The 23,956-nt window shown below is 37.9% G+C and overlaps 1 protein-coding gene across 9 annotated transcripts in view; it reads left to right on the top strand.

Annotated features, from left to right (window-relative positions):
* Positions 1 to 21,648, top strand: part of PAX3 (paired box 3) — a 78,521-nt gene extending 56,873 nt beyond the window's left edge. For 8 of the 9 annotated variants that reach the window (XM_080603734.1, XM_080603729.1, XM_080603730.1 and 5 more), the window contains 4 exons: positions 4,591 to 4,756; positions 5,945 to 6,159; positions 18,829 to 19,075; positions 19,608 to 21,648. In XM_080603734.1, the coding sequence (XP_080459860.1) occupies positions 4,591 to 4,756; positions 5,945 to 6,159; positions 18,829 to 19,075; positions 19,608 to 19,642 (663 nt within the window). In that variant the 3' untranslated portion in view covers positions 19,643 to 21,648. The remainder of the gene's footprint in view (positions 1 to 4,590; positions 4,757 to 5,944; positions 6,160 to 18,828; positions 19,076 to 19,607) is intronic. The other variant, XM_080603735.1, reaches the window with a different exon arrangement.
* Positions 21,649 to 23,956: the final 2,308 nt, after the last annotated feature.

The raw sequence follows: 23,956 nt of genomic DNA, 5'->3' as shown, positions 1-23,956 counted from the left end.
ATGAAACACTTGGGTAACCAGTGTTTACTTCCCTTAAATGACTTTCTTTTATTTTACGTTGTGCTCTCATTTTTCTTCAATTTTCTTTTTGAGGCCTTCAGAGATGAAAATTTTGGCCAGGCTCTGTGGTTAAACATTGTTTCCAAATCGTCAGAGTAATTTACATTCCATCTTTGAAAGTGACATCGGAACTGGGGAGCCAGAGTCTCACTAGAGCAAACGTGACTTGGCTGCTAGTGCAGACATCGCTTTGGGATGCTTGGGTCACTCAGGCAAGCTGTGTTTCCTCTGGCCGTGTATGCGTTTGCACAACAGCAAGCACAATGCTGACCTAATTTAGAGCTTTTGAATGCTACACCAGTACAAGCAGGTCATATTGCCTCTGACACAGTACTGTTTGTGTAACTGTACTGCTGTATTTTGAGTCTCCAAAACACAGTAGCTTTTATATCCCTCACTTTGCTTCCAGGAGGAAATTCAATGTGGTAGTGGTGATCGCAGTGCTACCAGGGCTTGGGCTGCCTTGGACTGAGATCCTTGCCATTGCTGGTGAAGGCTGCATACAAAATACATCAGTTTGTCTGGTGAAGCAGGATGTGGATACTTTAGAGTTAGTTTTCTCTTGCTCCCACTACAGGATGGCACTTTCTGGTCTCCCAGTATGATGCTTGTGATTTTTACCAGTGGTCGTGCTGTACTTTGAGCATCAGTGCGTTTAGGTGGTGAACACCCAGAGGTGAGGCTGTGGAAGAGCAGAAGTAAGCTATGGGGAACCTGCTAGATTTTTCAAATCTACTTGATAATGTGAGGAGTTTGTAATTTTGATGAAATTTACTGAATGTAAGATATCATTGTGTTTAAATCGTATTGGAAATGAACAAACCAAAGAAAGCATTTCCCTGGGTGTTTACAATCTGCTTTTAAGCATACACATTGGCTTGTGGTGATTAGAATTATTTTTATGTATTGGCTTAATATTGACAAAAATTTTCAAGATTTCTTTAATTAGAGGTAACAATGCATGTGGATTTTTCCATGATATGTGTTGATTATCATAGAATCATATAATATGATTATATGATTAAATGCTACAATATTTTTTTTTCCTGAAATGTTCAGTGTAAGTTAAGGCAGCTGAACATAGTCTAAGTAAAATAATATGATTCTACAAAAAAATGTATCACTTCATCTAAAGTAGAAGGCATATAACTGCTTCTGAATAATGTTTGGCATCTGGCTCGTTTTAACAAATATTACATAAAATGTAAATAAAATGTTTGAGTTATTTAGTTTAGAGTAATTTGGTCTTGGCTTTCTAAAATGGATTTTCAACTTTTTAGCTCACCCATTTCACTTTCTTCATATTTCCTTTTCTCCTTACTGTTACACTATTTCTTCTACATGTTCTGTCTCACACCCGAAATCTGCAGTTACTTGGTATGAAGTGGGAGTTTAACAGGGTTGCAAACTGTGATCGGATCCATCATGTTTCAAACACAGGTCACCATGTCAGAATGGCCGGACCACGCTCGGTAGTAAAAGCCATTGCGTTAAAACATCCAGAATTAGATTCAGAGCTTCAGTTCACTTGTGAAAAGGTGTGATGGTCACAGCTGGGGCCACACTTATTGTCATTTTTTATGATAAATACTTTTTAATTTTACCAAGGCAGATCCAAAGCCTGTTAAATGAAAACAGGGACATAAGTGGATGAGACCCCTGGTGCTTGCTATTAAAGTTTTTTTATGTGCCTTTCCATTGCCAGGTATTGAAGAGCGTGTGTGGTTTACAGCGGCGGAGAGGCCTTGGTGTTTGTGAAAGGGCTTAGGTCTTGTGGCAGATTCTTTGCACGGGCCAAACTCCTGCAGCCACGTTCTGCAGAGGGATCGTTTGGTGGAAGCTCATTCTGCGGTTTTGAATATGTTCAGAGTATTTTGGCGAGCCAATTTTGGGCTAGCTGTGGTGCTAGCTGGGTGCCTGCCTCGCAGCTCGGGCTGGCGGGGGTGTGGGTGGCAGAGCTCTACGTACGTGTGTTGGTTGTGGGGCTGCTCTAGGGTTTTTGCTACCACTGAGTGTGTCCCTTCATGCGAGGTTTAATGCATATATGTAGCTCTGGAAAAAGGCACATCTGTAAAATGAGTCAAGTATAGGCAAGAACTATCATTTGTAAATGAAAGCATAACACTTGGCATTAATGCAAATCACTTGCTGCTACTGAATTCCAGATTCGGATGCAGCTCATTTTAACAGTGATCTAGGGCTAGAAGACAGACGCTTATCTGTAGTGGAAACAAAATCTCGTTACCTCATTTTGCTCAGTGAAATCCACATCGTGTAGTTCAGCTAGTGTTCCCAAAGCATTTGAAGATCACCAGATAACCCTCTTGACCTGAAGAAGGGAGAGTGTCATGGAGAAAGCAACAGTTAATGACCTGGGTGGGCTAATTACAACATGCATTTACTGTTCCTTGCTTCCTCTGTGACCTCCATTATCCTTCCTAAATGCTCTTTAGCAAGCCCCTTCCTCCCTCTTCAGAGTATCTTGCCTCATTTTTTTTTATTTTTTTTTTTTCTCATTTTCAAGAGAGACCTCTGCAGGAGTATGAGCCTCTGGTAGGCCTTGAGGAGTATAAGCAGGTGGAAAGAGTCTGAGGAATAAATGAGAAATTCAGGCTGAAATGTCAGTGAGGGAGGCAAAGAGTAATGAGAGAGGTGAAAAACAATGTAGATGTCTATAGGGTGGCAAAGTAAAAATATTCTTGAATCTAGACCCATCTTCAACTGTTGCTCATCAGATAGGTCTCACCTCTCCACCCCTGGAGTGCCTTGTCCTGCAAGCTGCCTGCAGAAATGGTTTGTGTGGAGGCACAGAGAGGTGTTGTTACGTACAGGAAAAAAACGAGAGCGGGACCCCTGCGGTAGAACAGAGGCTCCATCTGTGTCTCCTTCTTAAATCTCAAACTGGACTGAGGGCGAGTAATGGAGGAGGAGGCAGCTGTGTGAACTGAGCATCTCATTCTGAAAAGAGGATGAAGCCAGATCAAGCTGTGCGGTGACAAAGGGCCTACACCAGAAACCAGGTAGCCCAGTGAGTCGCCCCACTCCTGCTTATGAAACAGCAAGTGATGGGGAAGCCAGGAGCGTAGTCCAGAATGTTCTACACACTTACATAAGGGTCACAGACGGTCTAGGTGATGTTACACCTAGAAATCTGGTCTGTGACGGCTGATTCATAAACCAGTGTGGGCTGCTTGCTGGAAGTGTGATGGATCTGAGACCTAGCTTATTTTTACAGGTAAGTCTACATGTGGCTAATTAGCTTGTGTGCCTCAGTGGCTTTCAGGGTAGACTGCCCACGGGCTGTGCAGATGTACCTTGTGAGATCTTAACTGACAGTTAGCATCTTTTCTAATTGATGGTATCCAGCAGTTGCAGCTGCTTCAGGGTATACAATTATGAGCAATAATCTGTCTGCTTTTTTACAAAATGTGCGTAGCCTCCCTTATCTCAACCTTTCTTTTTGCAGTGATCCACCTCATGGAAAAAGTCTTGCACAGCAATCTAGAAGATGCTCTAAATCTGCAGCAGGGCAGTGCTGATGCATGCTGGCTTCAGGTGCTCTTGCTGTGGCTGGCTGCCCTTCTTTCAGATTTGTGATGTGTAATCACTATTAATACCAATATTTATTAACCTACATGCTGCAGCTATCACTCTGTCTGCATCTGTGAAGTCTTGCCTCTTCCTTTCTTGGAAGCAATAAGAGCCATCCAAGAATTGGAAAACTTAAAACATGAGCTGAGAATGATGTGAAGGAATCACTTGTTGGTAGAAAGCAGAATTATAGCTGAAATGTTCCACTAATCCAAAACCCATCTGTTTGATACTATGTCCTGAGAACAGATTTCAAAGTGGTTTCGAAATACTCATCTTGCACTGAAATTCCGATCTAGTGTTAATGTTAAGTTAAGAGATGTTTTGTACATATGTGAGTACATGAAAACTTGCTGGGAGGGCTGTGGTGTTTTTTGTTGTTGTTGTTTTCTTTTTTTTTGTACACAGAGCTTGTATTTTTCAAATTAAAAGCTTAAAGTTCTGTTGATAATTAGGGCAATATAGCATCCTAATATACAATAAATACAAGCACCTTCCGACAGTGCATCAAGGAACGCTGCTGACTTGTCAGTGAATTAAATATAAACGCAATACAAGCCAGACCAAATAGTGGCTGGCACTTAGATCAAATGGATAGGCATTTTTCCCCTTCTCATTAAATCTGGCACAATAAGGATAGTGATTAATAGCTGTTAAAAGCACAAAAGCTTGGAAGCATTAGTCAGCTTGTTTCTCAGGAGGCTGTAGTAAAGAGGAAACTGGGGTTTGGGATTCCTGCATCCTGTCTGCTAAACCATGGAAGTCTGTGCCAAGGGCTCTTTTCTTCTCCAGGAGCTCTGAGCTGATGGCAGATGTGCCCAGCGCGCATCTTCTCTCTCTCTCTCTTCTCAGACACGTTTTAAATATGATACTGTTATTTCTGATGCACTGTTATTAAATGTACAAAATATCAAATGTACCTAATTAAAACATTTGTAGGTCTGGTTTAGTAACCGTCGTGCTAGATGGAGGAAACAGGCAGGAGCCAACCAACTGATGGCTTTCAACCATCTGATCCCAGGAGGATTTCCACCCAGTGCCATGCCAACTTTGCCGACATACCAGCTCTCCGAGCCATCCTACCAGCCCACCTCCATACCGCAAGGTACAGTAGCAAACAGGTACTTGGTTAATATAGTGTTATTTGGGGTTTCCTGTCTTCATCTATAGCAGAAACATTTTCTTGGCAAATATAGAAAAAAGGGTGTTGGCTACTTTAGGGTCTGAATCAGTGATGACCGTGCGAGCCTGCCTGTTTTAAACACGTAAGGATTAGTGTTTGTTTTGCTGCAAGAAAGAGATGGTCACACATGAAGGGTGCTAGTTATAGGGAAATAATAGCCTCATGCACAGCAGAGGAGCGCTGCTGGTACTGTGATGTGCACGTTTCCCTGCCCTTGTGCTGCATTGGCCTCCTTTGCTGAGAGTGTCATGTCCTGTCCTCTTCATTGCTTTTGATGATGGTGCACTGGAAACTTCTGTAAGTACTCTGAGTAGTTACCTGATGTTGGAAATAAACAGCTCTTCAGACCATCATTTTGCATCAGATAGTAGCAAGTCTTAGTATGGTAAAAATCTTTCTTAACCTTACCAGAAATGCTTTGAATTCTGATGGATTAGAGAAGGGGAAAACAGAGCTTTAAATCTAGGTTATACCAGATTCTGCTCTTAAGGAAAAACCTTACAGGTGAGATTGTATAAGACAAATTACTGTTACTGCACTCTCTTTGCTGCCTCCGTGAGGCATTGTATGCTAACTGTTGGTGGATGTTGTTGCCAGGTTATGTTCTAATTAGGGGAATTTTGTAAAGCCCCGGACTTCTCCCATCCATTGCTAGTTTCAGTATAAATCATGGCAGAATTTCTGTGCTGCGATGAGGAAGGGAAAAAGCCTGTCTTCCAAACAAACAAAGCTTTGCCTTTGTGTATATATATATTTTACTTGCTTATATATAACTATATAAACCATATAAAATATATTTATTTTTATATATTATATATAATTTTGTGATGTCAATTGTAAACAACGTGCCTGCTAAGAATTGTCTGAAAAATGCCTGTGTCTGTTGTTATGGTTTTTACAGTCTATTTAATAATGGTGATTTCATGGAATTTTTGTGTCATTTAACTGGCCAGCTAAATATCCAACAACGTTGAAGGCTTAACATTCTATTTAACCAGTACTTACGTGAAGGTTCTGGTGAAATTATATCAAGTCGAGCTTCACATAATGAACTTATTACGCCAGGAAAAAAAAGGAGGAAAATGATCAACATGTTTCTTTTGCTTCCAGCCGTGTCTGATCCAAGCAGTACAGTCCATAGACCTCAGCCTCTTCCTCCAAGCACTGTACACCAAAGCAGCCTCCCTTCGAATCCAGAGAGCAGCACTGCCTATTGCCTACCCAGCACCAGGCATGGATTTTCCAGCTATACAGACAGCTTTGTGCCTCCGTCCGGGCCCTCAAATCCCATGAACCCTGCCATTGGCAATGGCCTTTCACCTCAGGTCAGTCCTGTGTTTTCAGACAGAGGATTTGCTGTATACCAGAACCAAAGAGTCTATTCCCTCAGGCCACAGTATAATGAATTGCCAAATTTAAACCATAATGTATTCTTTATACAAGCCACATGATTTCAGTTTGCTAGTTTCCTTCTTTTTATTTTTTTCTTCCTACTGACTGAATCAAGAGTCATAGCTTATATTTAATTTCAAGTGATTTATAATGTAATCATGCAGGCTTTGTGTTTACATTCAGTTGTCAAGCATTGGTAATGTACTGCTATCTTCCTGAAGATCCATGGCTAGGTACAGAAAGTAGATCTTGTAGTTTTTGTGTGAATAAAATTTCTTTAAAATAACCTCACAGAGGTTTTACCGAACGGTGCGGGAAATCACAGGCAGGTTGTACTAGGGGAGTTCCACGGGCTGAACAGTACACATTGAGATGAGCTGTAATCGAGTTATAAATACATAAATTAGGAGTATTACTGCTCTTTGGCAATATATAAATGCATGAATACCATAATTGTTTTTCTAATTTGCATGAGCTCTTTTTAGGAAATCATGTTAATAAATTGCCTTGATAATTGAGTGTCAAAAGGTTGGTTAAATTTTCCTGCATGTGGCATCTGTCTGAAGCTGATGTTATTAGTTAAACTTGAATAGATGGCAGTTTATTTTATTAGCAAAAGCTTTGCCCAGGTGCTCAGAAAGAGATGTCCAGTAAATTCTGAGAAGTTGCAAAGAGGATGTAATCTATAATTACAATCAGGAATCTCTTCAGGGCTGAAAGTGAGAGTTTTAACGGCTTTATCTTCTTTCTACCCTTTTTTCCTCTCAGTGGTTAGAAAAACAGAGAGAAGCTCAGAATGACACAAATGAAAAGTGAAAAGACAATTATACTCAATTACACACTAATCACTGACTATCACCACTGCCTAAGCAGGGAGAGGGCATTCTAATAGGCAGAAAATGAGATTTTAATGGCACAAAGGGTGGCCAAAATAACGACTCGTATATCTTTGCCTCTTTCGTTTTCTTCAACTTGTGGTTTGCATCTCGGGAGTACAGTTCCTGGTTCCTGTGCAACGGTGATAACTCTGTGCAGCTGAAAAGTTCAAAGGCACTGGAGTTGAAAAGAATGAATAACAAAGGCAATGAAATAAACATTTTTGCCCAAAGGCAAAAGTTCATAAACCCTTTTTTGTAACAGTAAATGTAATTAAGTTTCACAGATTCCTATAGCATAGAGTGGGGTACAAAACTTTATGGCTTGAAACCTCAGGAAAAAAATACCAACAGAAAAACAAATGGATGTACTTCCAAATGCAATCTCCAACAAAAGCCAAGGCATTATACTAGTTGCTTCAATTTTTTTTTTAATGGACGGTTTCATAGTGTGCAAGGCTTCCACAATTTTGACTTAAATGTATTTCTGGGATTCAGTGTTAATCCATCAAAAGTAGTTGTTAGTGTCAGTTTAAATGTATGTTGGTTCTGGCTATGGAAAATGTGATCTTTTTTTCTTTCACAAAGCTTTTATTGTCTGTGACACAGAAGTTGAGCGCAACAGTAAAGAAATCTTGTGATGTCTGGGAAAGTGGGACAAAAAAGTGAGGCCAGGTTTCCTCCACCCCCCCCCCACCCCCACCCCGCGTCTTGCTGATTTGAGGTTTGATATAATCAAAAGGAGATCCCAGAGCAGATTAGACTTCTTTAATCAGTTGCTGGGCTTCTTTACGCCCAGCCCTGTCTTTAAGCTATGAAACTTCTTTGTTGTTGTTGTGTTTTTGTTATTTTTTTTTAATTATTATTTTTAAAAAATGTTCTTAGGCATTTGAAATGTTTTTCTTCCCCAGTGTTTAATGCTGCTGGCCTTATCCTGCACCTTTACCAACAAGTGTAGGAGGAAGCTGATCACTCAAAAACTAATGTCATGTTCATCACTGAAAGTACACAAGAGATTAGTTATATCCGTTTAGATGTTGAGCAGCTTTTTGTCAACTGAATGATGAACCTGACTGGCTGATAAAGATCTTTCCATCACCCAACAGAGCAAACAAACTGAAAAAAAAAACACCCTGAAATACTCATGCAGTCTTACCAACAGCTCCTCTGAAACAGTTTTGGGGCCTAAACAAAGACTGAGATGCCTCGGTGTTAAATGACATTCCTAGGCTTTGTGCTTCTGCGACTATTTCTGTCCTCTTCCTTGGGTGAACTATGTACATAATGTGAAACAAACTGTGGGACTCTAGAGAAACAATTGTGCTTTATGCCTGAACGACGAGCCTAAAACATTGGCGTCACGTATGTGCTGCGCTTCTGGGTATGAAATGCTGCTTCACTTGGGGGTTTGGTCCCAGAAGGTCAGGCTTCTTCGGGACCCTGCGTGCAGCAGGTGTCCAGGTGCTGACCAAGATGGGAGGCCAGTGTACCCAGAAAGTCTAACCCAGTTCTGTGCTGGGGATCTTATTAAGAGAAAAACAGGAATTCTCTTGCCGAGTGGCCATGTTGCAGTGCCCTGTGTGTGTGTGTGGAATTTAGATGAGAGGGAAAAAGAGTCTTTTTACTAGCTGGTGGATTTTTGACCACAATAAATCTGGGTGTGTGAGCAATTAGCATAATGTTTCCACCCATCGATGTCTCTCTCAGACGAGCACGGGATATACTGTGTTTAAAGCTGAATTTACGGTGACCTGGGGCTTTGTCTGAAGCCCAAATAGTCTTTTGCGATTAAAAAAATCCTCCGAATATGCAGACCAAAATCTAATATTCACAGGATCATAGTCTTGCCAGACACAAAACTCCTCTTCCTCTTTGACTTCAGTTTATTCTAAATGAGGGCTGACATGCGCTGGGGGATGCTATATTTACTGTTCAGGATGTTCTCTTTCTATCTTTGTTCTTGGGGCTGGTGGACAAATGTGCTGTTTAAGGCAAGCACTGGGTGAAGCACAGAGGAAAAGGGGAAATGACTAGGGTGCTATAACTTTATTTTTATCATGTTAGCCATGAACTTGGAAGGCAGAGGACTGTCTCGGTCAGTTTTAATAAGCAGAATTCTCCTTAAGGTACCTGTTTTGCTGGCTGATAGGTTGTTGGGAAATACAATGTTCTTGTTTATATGAATGATAGAATAGGAAGAGTCGCATCTTGTTAACATTCAACCCTTTTTAACATCAAGACAAGACCTGCAGATCCCCTCCAGATGACGGATGATCCTCCTTGTTCATCTGGTTTGCTCATTACTACCTGGCTGTGGTGAGAACCCCTGTCTCTCAGACCTGCAGAGGGTTGCCTTTTGCAGGAATGAGACAGTGATGGATGTCTCGGGGAGCTGATATCCAGGAGCGTCCTTGTTTGTATTTGATGAAAAAGCAACCAAACCACAAGCACTCCATCTCAGCCAGAGCTCTTTAAGTATAACGTCAGAACGGAGATTATTAGTGTGTAATATATGTAAATTGCATATTTTTTGTGTTTTCTATGCCTATTATGCAGCTTCTTGGCTTTCATGCATACATTTATGGGAATATTGTATTTCCTTTTCAAATTAGGCTTCAGTTGCACAGTGCATTTTTTTTAACAAAAATTTGTTAACTCAAAATTGTTAGGGAATAGCATATCTCTCTGTTAATGTGTGTGTGCAGGACTTAAGCGTGCCTCTGAACTGCTATGTCACTTTGTGATCGTGGCATTAGCAATCACCCCCAGTTCTTTGGCTGTAAAGCAGAAGACGGGCTACCAGAACATTGGTCTTGCGAGTGCTGTAGGTGTATGGTCTTCCTAGAGAGCAGATTGTTTTTAAGACAGGATTTCAATATTTTGAACTGCTTCATTTAAGATAAGGAAAAGGTCTTTTCCAGTGTACACGGACAACCCTTGACCTTGTCATGTGCTTTTTATTAACGTCAAAGTAGCACAGTTTGCCCTACACCGTGCGGTTCAGACAGTTTGCAGGTTTTGAAGGGTGCTATTTCAGACTGCTCTTGGGTTCAGATTGAGCAGCAATACTGTACTCACCTTGCTGCCAGTGAGGACACTTGCCTCCTGTATTTAACCTATAGGATAGCCACTTGCTTCCTGCATTTAACCTATAGGATGCCCGGGCTTAAATACTGCTTCATTGTTATTTTTTTTCATGAAAAAAGAATGAATGCATGCAACCTGTATCCTGAGGGACATCAGGCTGTTTTTTTTTTCCTCCTTGCCCTCTAGAAAACTTCTGAGTCCTTTTTCCTCTCCCTTAGTGTCTTCCTCCCTGACTGAGTCAAACTAGTAGCTTTAGAGGTTGTATTTTCAAAATGGGAAGTGGACTGCATGTTGAATGCTTGCACAGAGTATCATAACAGTCTTGAAAATACTTTGCAGTTCTCATGTAATTACCTGGAGCTCAGGAACAATCTTGATAAGAAAATTCCAAACTTTTTTTGTGAACAGTAGTAAAAATACCAGCTGTTTCAAGGTTTCTTTCTTCTACTGTCAAAACATTTCACTGCCTGAGTTTAAGAATTAACCTGTAACTCTTCTTGGTGAGATAGATCTTAAGTAATTGGCTTCTCTTAAGTCTTTGAGAGCACTTGGTTTTCATTAAGCTGAAGTATGGATCTGATGGCAGCTGTCAAATCAGTTAAATATGTTCATATTGTCTTGGAAACTCTGTTTTTAAGGGAACACTGGAACCAGTGGCTAAAACCTTGCATTTCCCCATTAACAGAGACAGGAAGAAAAAATGCAACTATTAATTTCTTATTATGTTCTTTCCAGTACCTTCTAATTAGTATCCAACTGGTTGTCCATAGAAAACATTTCATTTGAATCTAAGTCCCACACCAGTCAGAAGCTCATGACGTTTGTAACTGAGGTCTTGACTTTGAGAGTTCTTTACTTAATGGCCAAGAACATGAGACAGAGGTCAGGGATTTCTTTGTAAGGAAGAAAGTTAATTCACATGATATGATCTTAATGAGCTCATTTTCTTTCTTTCCTTTTTTTTTCTTTTCTTTTAAATAAAAAAAAAATAAAAAAAAAAGAGGGGAGAATGAGGTACAAAAGTTAATTGATTATTTCTGTTTCTGGAGTGTGATACAAATACATGGGATACAATAGTTTCATAATTGTTACCTTGCAAACATAATAACATGGTTTTGTAAATTATCATGATTATTAATACATAATATCATAATTATATAGTATATAACAGGTATCAATATGGTATATATTAAGTCTTTATATATTGATTATATAATATGTAAGTATAATATATACATTAATGTATCTATTATATATGTAATCTCTCTATATTAGTATAACTACAACAATAAACTGGTGATCTTACATTTTCAATGTCCACCTTAACTTATCTCCCTTGTCCTCTTCCCACCTTCACCCTCACCGTGTCAGAAATTTTTCTGGGGCAGGATTCAGCCTCCAAAAACAGGTCTGCTCTTACAGCTCAGAAATCTTATATGGAAATATTAAAAAAAGCTCTGGGCTTTGCTGGAAATTCTAGCCAATTGTACTGTAATTTCATAAGAACAAATATTTAAAATATTTAAACTATAGTTCACTTGAATACAAAAATGTAAGAGTAAAATAACAAAATATATATAAAACATAAGTGTTGTGACTTTTTTTTTAAATCCCTTTTTATCATGTTACAGCCCTCAAACAATAGTATAGCAAATTTTTAATTGTGTTTGAATTTCTCCTTCTTAAGTCGTTTCATTTTGGCATTATGAGAAGATACCACTTATCCAGAAGCCTTGACTGCTGTTAAATTTATATATTTTGAAATAGTCTATGGTTCTGAATGCCTGTTGCTAGGTCTGGATGCTGTTTCATGACAAAAATTGTTCAGATGAAAATTTATTTCAAAAACAAAACCTGAGCTTTCTCCAACCCAACAGCTCCCAATTTTTCTAATTTATTTTTATTTATGTGAGAGTTTAAAACACAAACAATTTTTTTTACCATGAAGTACAGTTGCTGGAATGTCATATTTTTAAATTTGTGAACAAGTATTTGCGGTAATTTCATGTATGACTTTAAAAAATAAATTAATTAACAGACATCACAAGAAACAGAAAAATCAGTCTGTACAATGTGATATTGAAAGTTTTAGAATTCCGACAAAACGGACTTATCTGTTTTCACAATAATTTGTATCATTTAGAATATACATAGGACAAATATTCAACTACACTGCAGCCCTTAAAACTACTTTTTTGCTTTTGCTACACATAGATGTTAAATTTAAACCACTTAAGTGAAATTATGAGTCAGCTCTTCATATAGTATGTGACTGGCATGCACTGAACTTTTAATTTTTTAATGAATTTACAAAATGGAAATATCAACAGGAATCTAAATACTTGCATATTTATTCAATTAATGGCTGGTACGTGAATGAGGGTTTTGTCATGAATAATCACAGATGGCTTACTTAAGTAACTACTTATGCTCTGTGTTTTAGATTTCCAAAGGAAGAGACTAAGAATACCACAGTGTGATTGAGTGAAAAGCATATATTGTGGCAGAATCAGAAAGAGCAAAATTTCATCCATAGCAAAGTTATTCTAGAAAGTGATGCCTCTGTCTGTAAATGCACAGGACTCAATTTGCTTCAAAATTTCCTACGACTCACGAGAGAATTGCTTTAATTTTTTCATTGATTTTTGCCAGGATATCAGTAGCAGTCATAATTTTATAAATTGATTTGGTTTTATAAAAGGAAGACTGAATGCTGAGTCAGAATGCAAAGAGGCTTACCCTGGTCCAGTTGGCAAAATAGGTGCACGTTTGTCCCCGGCAATGATTAGCCTGGCATTAGGCATTATTGAAAGCCTTATGAATAAGCCCTTCCTTACAGGCTGGATTACTTCAGTGGTACTTGTCCGCCATCTTTTCCACATTTATAGATGACATTTCTTTTAACTAATTGGCTAGGAGTTTGTGGCAACTTACTGTTGGTAGATCCAACCATGCAGGTGTAGCTGATAAAGGCCAAACGTTGAGTTCAGTGAGAATCCTCCCGTAAAAGCCTCACAGATCACATCACCAGGCCTTCTGCCAGCAACAAAATTGAGTAGTGTTTAAAAAAAAAAAAAAAAAAGGTTGTTTATTGTTTGTTTGACTTTCAGAGAGAACAATACCATGTACCCCAGTTGTGAAGGGGCGGTGTGTGAGAGTCCAGCTGTCTCTAGCTTTTTTGTGATGGCTGGAATCCTCCTTTTGTGTTTTGGGTTGAGAAGAAGGTGGGAGAAGAGTTCATGGGGAAAGGGCAACATAACCCCAAATTTAGGCTTGCTATGAACTGTTGTAAGTAATACTGCCATATTTAAGCATTTAAACTCACAAGCCAATACCTACAATACCCGAGACTGCCTAACAGTTTTGAGATGCTTAATATATATATATATTTAAAACATAAATATTTAAATACATTTTATGTATTATATATAAATAATATATTAAAAAAGGAGTATATGTTCATCTTTGGGCCTTCTGTTTTGCCTTTTCAGTCTTCTTGATGTTTTTGAAGCTTTTCCATTTCTAATTCTAGAGAATTCCTTTCTCTTTTAATTATTTTGATAGCGTTACCTAGTCCTGTGATTCCATGATTCAGTGACTGAAAAAAGGCACTGATTTAGTGGCAGACTGTGGTAATGTTGTGGACATCAGTAATCTCCTGTAGATAAAAATACAATTCTTGAAGGATCAAGTTATCCTCTCAGTTGTCCTAACTGTACACCGCTGCACCTTCTCTAATTTCAGTGTAGCTACCACTGACGTCTTAGTGGTGTGAGATCACTGAGAGGCCTCATTTGATTTGATTATGCAGAAGGTCAGATTGTTGAATGTTCAAAGTCAGTGTATTTGCTCCAATTTACATTAACCAGCTATTTGGTTCCCAGTGCTTGCCACTGGGAAAAAAAAAATAAAAATAAATCTCTTGGGTCTCTTCATATATAAAAGCAGAAATATTCATATTTAAGAAATAGCAACGTAGTTCTAGGACCTTATAGGTATAGGTCCATGTAGCTAATTAATCTAATTTAATCTTCTAAAATCTGTCATTCTAGTGCATTAGGACAATTACTTTTGTGTTTTACAGTGCAATATTTTGTTTTTGAGAGACTTTTCTACAGTGAAAAGAGTTAACAGCAGGTAATGCCATTCATCTCAGAAGGAGTTTGAAATTTTCACTGTTTGTGATGAATGAGGGTATCTGACCCACATCTGTTTTACATTAGAATGGAACATTGCCCTGACATCGTTAGGAGCATTTGTCAAGATTCCCTGGACAGAGCTTCTGTAAATTACATGCTGCAAATGTGTCAGGGTCAGATAAGAGGATATCATTAACTCCACTAAAGTTTACTCATGATTCTGTCAGTTCAACTTAATACGTTAACTGCCAACAATTTTCCTTGAGCTGTTTCATTAAATCTTTCATTCACAGGAGGGGGAAAAATGTATCACTGTACCCAAAAAAATATTGCACATGTTCTTTTCTCATAAATCATATTAATTGCAGACATGGTCACAAAGCATATTAAATGCAGGCATGCGTAAATGAATTAAAACATATGAGAATTTTATTGTGCCTATGGTAGGTCCTACATCCTAAAATACCAACCACATTAACAGGCATAATGTTTCATTTAAATGGAATAAGCCTTTTCTCAGTTTAATGGACTTTATTTTGTTGATAATAGAAGTATTTTCTAATAGCTGATAATGGACCAGATGTTGCGTACATGGTTTTCAAGGCTTTCATCATTCAATTTCTCTTCCTCTTTCTGGATCATAACCTCATCTAGTGATGCTGTGTTGACCCCACAGCTAAAGATTTATTCTAACGAATATTTTGGATTGTTTGGGATGCGCTCTCTGAAAACATCTCTGCAGAGTTTGATAGTTGCCGTTCACTGTGTTCTTTTTGATATTTCTAAATGCACCTTCATTTTCTAATAGAATATAATTATTTTATTAATTGTATATAGTGTCTTTTATTGTATAAACCCAAAGGCTATACACCAACATTTCTAAACCTTACAGCCTGATTTATTTTTATTTTTTATTTATAAAATATTTTCTAAAATAAATTGAATAGCTACAGCAGCATTTAGTTCTAGGTGTTAGATCAGCCTTTTGTTTTTCTTCTTTTAACTTCTTTGGGATCCAGCTCAGTGTGGGTGACAATTACCACTTCAGTTTTCCCAAATTAATTCAGAGGGAAGTACATATTTTCCAGTAATTTGGCTGGCATGTGGACTGAGTAAATATTTCTTAATAATTAATGAAGACTCAAATCTATTTACTTATTTAGAAGTGTACCGTTTCATTCTAGTAGAAGATCTGAGCTGCAAAACGCAGATCTTCACGTCTCTTGTATGCTACTAAGCTGAGGGTGCTGAGTATCTCGCAGACGTGGCCCATTAATGGCTGTCTAATTGATTAGGTGAAAGTCAGCCATGCCCTTCCTGTAACTCCGTGTATGGGTGATAAGGTCATGGCACATACCATGCAAAAGACTTCCACCCTGCGGCTACTTCCCTTATAGCTTTCAAAACAGACATAACCAAAAATCTAATTATTTAGATACTAATCAACTGCAGGATGATTCCTAAGGCTTCTGAAGAAGATATTTCTGAGAAGATCGTTGCTTCAGTTTTCTCCACCACAAAGACAGGGAACTGTGTCAGTTCTGCTCCAAAGTGTCTATTAGGTGCATATGCTCTTAATAAAAGATACCTAAAGACTTGTATTGTTATCTGAATAATTTTTAAAAAATTAGATCTCATCAAGTGCTAATTCTAATTTGTCAGAGAAAACAAATCCCTCTCCAAATATAGATGCTACCAAACTTTGAGTGTATTTTGAGACCAGGTCTGGATCCACATTTAGATTTCAAGGGTAATCTCTAATTTTAAAATAAATTCCAGTCCCAAAGATTTTAGGCTCATTGTTTTTGCTGTCAAAGTCCCAATGATATTATCTTGGGCTCTATTCTATGGGAAATATTAAGCAGAAAAAGAGTTTAGCTACTTGGAGTATGTAGTTGGTAAAACAGCTGTTTGCCCAACTTAGCAATCTGTCATAAAACTCGTGGTAGAGACGGTGTGTGATGTGAGAGTTCGCGTGCAGAGAAGGCTGGCATCAGGGCTCCAGCGGGGCTGTGAGGCAACACAAGCCCAGGTTGTTCTCCCTGCTCTTGAATTTGGAACGGAACGTGGTAAAATCCTGTAAACATTGGGATCGCATAGGTGCTGTACAGGAATGGAAAGGGTTGTGCACTCATTTCAGATTCCTGATAAACCATGTGTGTATTCAACTGTAGTCAAAACCATGATACTTGTGCCAATGTAAATATTTTTAAAATCAGTAATTTTTAGTGTGTTTAAGTTATGTTATATATTTGTGCGGATTTTTCTATTCTTTTAAGTCTGTAACCTCTAATTTTAAAGGATGAAGATTAATATAATTTGTGTTCATTTGGGTTATAATATATTTAATATTATATCCTGCTGATGCAATGTCAGTTCATTAAACGTGCTAGATTTTCAGGATCATATTATTTTCCAAAAATACAAGAAAAACATTTGTAGTTCCTAAAATAGCAAAACTTACTAAAGCAATCTTTAAAAAATTTAATACTTTTCAGGATCCAGTTTTGAGGAGAAAAAGTTGAGAGGCCAGTTGTTTCAGTGTTTAGAGTTGTTTGGGACAAAATACCATTCAGACTGTCATTCTAGTAAGATGATTTTTTAATCTATAGCAGTTACAAGGACTTTTTAAATTGCTTTATATTAATCTCAGATTCTTTTAATAGGCTTTATTCATTGAAAAGGTGATTTGAATTAAATATAAAATACCTTATAATCTGAATCTAAATTCTTCATTTGTGTTTTTAACTTAAGTGAAAGGATTTCAGTATCTAAATGAAATCTGTGGATATACTTTAAAACTATTTTTTGGATGAATATTACAATTTGTGAAACTTCCAGAAAATACCTTGAGTTAGACTCACATTTTCTGATGAGTGGAACTTAAGTGAAAACTCTGCTGCTATAAGTAGAATTGAACTTTTCTGAGAACTTTTTTTGTCTCAGTGAGATGTCCTGAGTATATCTGATGCAGAAATGTTTTATGTTTTTGATGCAGGCAGCTGGGTGTCACTTTTTGAAGTACTCTGCTTATGCCTCTTGTTCTTTTCCTTATCAGACAGGTCTTACAAGACCTGGATTTGTCTTCCTTCCTACTTAAGTTACGAACCCTTGGGCTTGTTTCACTTATTTATTAAAAACAAACAGAATTCAGAGTTTGCAGACCTGGGACGATGAGTTCCTTACAACAATAATCCCTCTTCTTTTGTGATGTAAAATAAATACAGTTCAAGAAGGGGCACCAGAACTTTAGGAACCAGACATGTTCATATTACCATGGATTTATTCTTTACAAAATAAACTGCAGTTTTAATAATTTTTGTAGGTTATGTTAAGAAGTGCAGTAAAGCAAAATGCTTATCAAAAAGCATATATCACATATTTGTAATGCCTTTTTTGGAGGAAGAACAACGTGAAAATTATCAAAATATGCTGTTTTGGCAGAAGATGTACCCTCAGTTTTAACCTGCAGACTGTTTCTTGGACTTTGAAGTGCAATTTATTCCAACAAAAGCAAGCTATTCTCTCAATAGTGCTTATTTTCAAAATGTTTCGTAGAGTTGTGCTGGGAATGGAAATACAAATCCTGTAGTGTAAGTTCATCTTTGTAAATCAAGAATTTACAAGGGAGTAGCTTCCCTCACTCCTGTTCAAAAGCACAGGTGCTTTTGAATTTTTTTGTGGTCTTCTACTGGAAATCACAGCCTAGAGGGCTGGGCTTTTGTAGAGACAATTATATAATTTCCTGAAATCTTTTGTCAACTAATCTCAACACTGTTGTTGATTTTGTAACTGTTTGTGTATGGGCAGCTTATTAAGGGAGTCAAAGTTGACTTGAAGCCAGTCTGGAAAGCCATACCCTTTCTGATGTCCTCTCTAACTCAGATTATTAAATTGAGAAGTGGCATTATGACCAGTGTTTTTTCACATTCATTTCTTCAGACCAGCACACTGTGCACCCAGCAGCAGGAGTTAGGGCTGCTCTGCCTGTTCCCCACATACTCATGTTCTTCTTTGTGCTGGGATTCTTTATTACTTCTGTCAATGGTGTTGCTGTGATCCACTCCAAATTAATTTCATTTTAGTGACTGCTGATCTTAAGAAAAAAAAAAGTGTAAACTTTCTCCTAGCTTTTCTGTGTTGGTAGACCATGAAGAGCAACATGGCTAAAGAGCCACTACCTGTTTCTTATTCTCTTATAATTGAGTCCTTAAGGAATAAACATCTGCAGGGGCATAGGATCAGGCACTCAAAAATCATAATAGGTTTTGAAATTACTTTTCCTTCTGAGCCTTGGTATTGCTTTTTATGGGTTGCTAAACATCAGTTTTTATTTTTGATGGATTACATATCATCTTCTTCTCTTCGTATTAAAGCATAGATTGAATACCAAGTCTACCTATTTTAGGAAATCTAATGTCAGGCTTGAGGGCTCCTGTGGCTCTATATGCAATACAGTTTCCCATGTATTTTAACTCTATTATTCTATTTTTAATTTTAGGTAATGGGACTCTTGACTAACCATGGTGGTGTGCCCCACCAGCCTCAAACTGATTATGCCCTGTCCCCTTTGACTGGGGGCCTGGAGCCCACCACCACGGTCTCAGCCAGCTGCAGTCAGCGGCTAGAGCACATGAAGAGTTTAGACAGCCTGCCTACATCCCAGTCCTACTGCCCACCGACCTACAGCACCACAGGTTACAGCATGGACCCTGTCACAGGCTACCAGTACGGACAATATGGACAAAGTGAGTACTGGGACATTTGCACAGTGAAGTGCGGCAGCTGTTTATCAATGGTCTGTATTTTCTGTCTGGAACAAAGAAAATCATGAGAATAGATCCTAATGGCTGACTGCTACTTCTCTCCAAAGCTGAGCAGAGAGCACTGGTGAGACAGCTGATTGTTCAAGCAAGATTTCTGCTGCATAATTATTTTCTTAAGTGATGTCAACAACATCTTGATGTTATTAATTGTTGAGACATGAAACCTGATTGCCATTAGGTAAAACATAAGGGTTGTCCAAAATGAAATAACCACTGGCATTCCATTATTAGAAACACATGTTCTTAATGAGGTCAGCTCAAGAATCATTACAGTATATAATCTTAGATACATAGAGTTTTGTCAAACTTGTCCTAGGAATAAAAATATTAGTCCCTTTCCTTTGATATATCAGTATTAAATATGACAATGTTGATCTGTAGTTGGCATGGCCCCCATGCTGTGAGGTTGTCACAGCATGACTTAAAAAGCTTCTTTTGTTTTTTTTTTTTGCAGGTGCCTTTCATTATCTGAAGCCAGATATTGCATAAATGAACTGTCCACTTCAAGTTAAAGCTGGTGTTGTTTTCCGGTCTCACTCCAGTGCTTGGATACCAGGGATCTTCTCAACACACTGCAGTCTAAACTGGGGCAATCCCAATGAGAGGAGCAGGCTTGTTATGTTCTCTCCAGTCATAGCTTTTAGTAGACTTTTGAAGGCTGGACAAAGCTATACAGAAGACAAAGGCCAAAAGCAATAATGAATAAATAAATGCGACATGGTTCATTATGAATGGGTATACAAAACAGAGCAGTATTTAATATCGCTGCCTGCCAAAACATTCCGTTTTTTGTTTTTGAAATTAATGTGCTTTGATTGGGACAAATGGAACATTTTGAAATTTAGCAGTTGATCTCTGCATACTCTGACTCATCTGACATCCAGTGCTGACTTTAGTCTAACTTTAAAGCTGCCCAGTTTCTGAAGCATGGGCAGCAGAACCTCTTTCATTTTACACGCTGGAAATTGTCATCAAGAGGAAATATCAGAGTCCATAGGAAGCTAGGATAAGTGCAGAAGACTTCCAGAGCAACCTACAGGTTATCTTACCATGCTTTTGTAATCATGTTGTCAATAAATGTAACTTGCAAGTTTTACTTTACCAAGAGACAAGATCTTGTGTAACATGAAAAACACACTTTACCTTTTTATGTGGAGTTTTCCTAGTCCATTGTACCTTTTCGAACAAACACAGAGGAAGAAAACCAACAACGTGACTGATTTTTCACAACTGCCTAGCAATGTGCAATACTGTGTACCTCACAAAAACTTTGGGATCATCCAAAGTCATATAGATAGAATCAGAACTATATTTTTGCAGGTACTTTTATTTTTGCAGTGCATAATTCCTGATGAAAAAGTACAGAAATGTTGCAGTGTGCTGGACAACTAAAATCCAGCTTGCTAATCATGATTTAAACGTCATTTTCAGGAAACAATAAGAAAAAATTATTACGTTTACATTTTTTAGTGATGTACAGGACATTAACAGAGATGGACCTGTATATGACACATTTGTTTAAATTATACAGTGATATCCAATATAGAAAATAATTATAGGAACCAAGGTTTACAATAAGTTTGCATTGTGACATTTTAGAATGTCAATAAATTTGTGTTTTGTGATGTTGAGAGGAACAGGAAGATGGAAGGCGGTGTTATTTATTTCTCTCTATTCTTGGGACAAAGAGGGAGGCAGAACACAAATACATTCCTTTTAGTGTTAAGGACTATGAAGTAGTGCATTAGACTAGGTTCAGTACAGAGGTTAGTTCACACATTGGTCTTAAGGGTGAGGGAAAAATGAGATATCTTTGTGTTGCAGCCTCTACCAACAACATGTGTTGTAAAAAATAAAAAAACAACAAGAAAAAAAACGTCTTTCATGTAAAAAGTTCAGTAAATATTTACTATTTATAATGAATAAACAGTTATGAAGACTTGCAAAGCACTGATGATTTTGTCCTAAAATGTAGTATTGTGCTAAATACATCGATTCATTTTAATCTGAATACCATGAAGAAATAAACCATGTTATCTTCAACTTAAAGCTGTATTCCTTATGTAAGTGTCTTCTGCATGCATCCCAGAGCTGCAGTAGCCTTGGGCAGCCTCTGTGCCAGGTGCTGCTCCTATACCACTCAGCGGTCTGGGTTTGTTAATGAGCTATGATATTTTGAAGTGCTACCGGTACTGTACATCTTCCCAACAACAACAACAGCCTCGTGCCTTTGCTGTGCATTTGAAAGACTTAAACCCAGCACAAGGAGGTCAGCCAGGGTGGTTTCACACAACGCCAGAACTTTGTAATCAGTTATGTGCAGTTTCTGTGGTGACTTTTTCCCCCTTAAAAGCCTCAATAATTTGTTCACATGGCTAACTTGGCACAAGCAGAATGAACCATGGGGAAAGACCATATAGGACAAATAGGACGTGCTTCAGTGGCACACCGGTGTTTGAAACTTGGTGGACATGAAATTTCCTCACTATTTTGTGAGGAAAGTAACAACCTTGAATTTTTTTGGAGCCTATTTATGTACTCATTTATTTTATTATTATTTTTTTTAACCTAGCGCTCTTTTCTGTTGGAAAAGGAAGGAATAAACTTTAGAAAAGAGAACATTAAAAATGCTGAAAAATGAGAAAAGGGGATTTTTTTTTGTTTTATGTTAATCTGATATACTTTAAATTTTTGTGACAATTACAATTTAAGTATCTTATTAATACCTACTTCCCTGCTCTAAACAGCTCATTTTTTTGTTGTTATTGTTTTCAGTATTCATCTCTCTTCTCTTGTCTGAGTACTTGAGCATTGACATTTGCAGTGTCCTAGGTTTGTTTGATAAAAAGCTCCAACAAGCCCTTTTTCCCCACTTGCAATACATTTGTCATAAAGCACAGGATAAAAACTAGCCTGCACAGTTTGGAACTGGCTGAAGGCTGTGTGATTGTTCCTTCCCCAAAAGGGTGTACCTTTGTTGCAGATATACATGCAGGATCATTGTAACACCACCTTTTCCATCTGTCACCTTCTATTCCAGCAGCTGTGGGGGGTGGGACAGAGCTGTGATTTCTCCCTCTACCACACAGAGCTGCTGGTGAGGTGCTTTCTGGACCTGAAGCTAGGCAGCAGGCATTTTGGCTGTCTCAGTCCTCGGTTTTAAATGTCTCCCAAGATCTTCCTTGCATGAGATACCAGTGCAGAGCTGGTGAGCCTGGAAACAAGACATGAGAAAATCACCAGTCCTCTTGCAGGCAAGTTGTACAAGCAGAGACCTGGCATGAGCTCTGTCAGAGGAAGTGAGGAACTGGGGGCAGAGGGACTAAGCAGGTTCCTGATTTATGATGTGCCACAGGAATTGCTGACAGAGCTGTAAGGATTACTTGGGGTACTGCTGATTCCTTCTTGTTATCACTGTCAAGGCTGAAGAAGTTTTTGGGAACTACATATGTTTCTGGAATATGAATCCTGAATGCTCAGAAAGTCAAAAGGGAATGAGACTGCTGTGGATATTGCATTTGACATAAATGCCACAGAATAGATTAGAGGAATGTGCTGTAGCAATTGAGTCCAAAACCTACTCACTGATGAGTGCAAAAAAGTTGGATCTTGCGACCCTGCCTCCTCCCCCGACTTATTTTTTGGGCGGGGTGGTGGTGCATGTTCTATGAGATGGAAATAAATAACAACAGCTGCTTAAACCAACTGTCTGATGTCATAGATTTAGGACTTGGGAACTTTTGAGAGACAAGCTTTGATGAAAAAATATGTATTAACTATGGCACAATCCTGATTTTTAATTTATGTTTTGTTTTTAAATCTTCCTTCTTTTACAAAAAGTAACTTCTACTCCCATCAAAATATCCAGTATATGCATTTTGGCATATATTTATATTGGTATATGTTACAATTCCTTTATTTGAGCATGCATAAAATTAAATGAATGAGGGAAAATAATTATTTTTTAATGGATGCCATTTCCCTTCTGTTTTCCCTGGATAACTCAGTGTATCCCATTAAAACATAATCTATGAATAAACTTTCCTCTCCAATAATCACATAGTCTTCTACTCAATATTGCTGCAAAGATCTTGTCTGCCCATATGACAAATGCTGTTGAACTCTTTTCTATAGCTGTTTTGAAAGGCACAAAATGTCTATCCAAGCCTCATATTCTCACTGACTATAGCAGCTGGTTAAACGGGATCTCTGTCCTTACGTTAAAGTCAGTGGAAATTCAAACTTTAAAAATCTGGCAATCTGTAATGTAGAGTTGCAAACTTAATGAAAAATACAAATTTTCTTAAGTTTGGAAACACCAAAATCACCCCCGAATTATCAAAGGCTGCCCATGATTTATAGCAAAGATATATTTACATTTTCTCAAAAGCGTGGCAGATTAAAGGATGCATTTTTTTTTTTTGTTATATATGAATTCTGCAATATATTCTCAAATACAAGAAATGTATTCCTTTTTGTCAGAGTGCGGTCAGTTACTGCTAACATGTAAAGCAAAAGTTTTTTTCTGCATTAGTAGCCATGAAAGTTTTCAATGTTTTCTATCCATAAAGTCTTATGACCTTAATGTCTATGAAGTGGATTACTAAAAGGTATGTCTGTATAAAATAACAAGAAATAAAATTGAGGCAATATCAATGAGACCATCAGAAATCAGGAACAGCTTGAATTCATAAACCTCTTTGTATTGTTCAGTTGCTCACTTAATAATTGTAAGAATACCTGTATCCTGATTAGAAGATCCCATTTTTAATTTATTTTGGCTTTTCCAATAACATCTAGATG

Source organism: Anser brachyrhynchus (assembly GCF_964034855.1).
Source record: "Anser brachyrhynchus genome assembly, chromosome: 9".
NCBI classification, from domain to species: Eukaryota; Metazoa; Chordata; class Aves; order Anseriformes; family Anatidae; genus Anser; species Anser brachyrhynchus.
The sequence above is the reverse complement of the archived record's forward strand: the minus strand, read 5'-3'. Positions and strand labels throughout refer to the sequence as shown.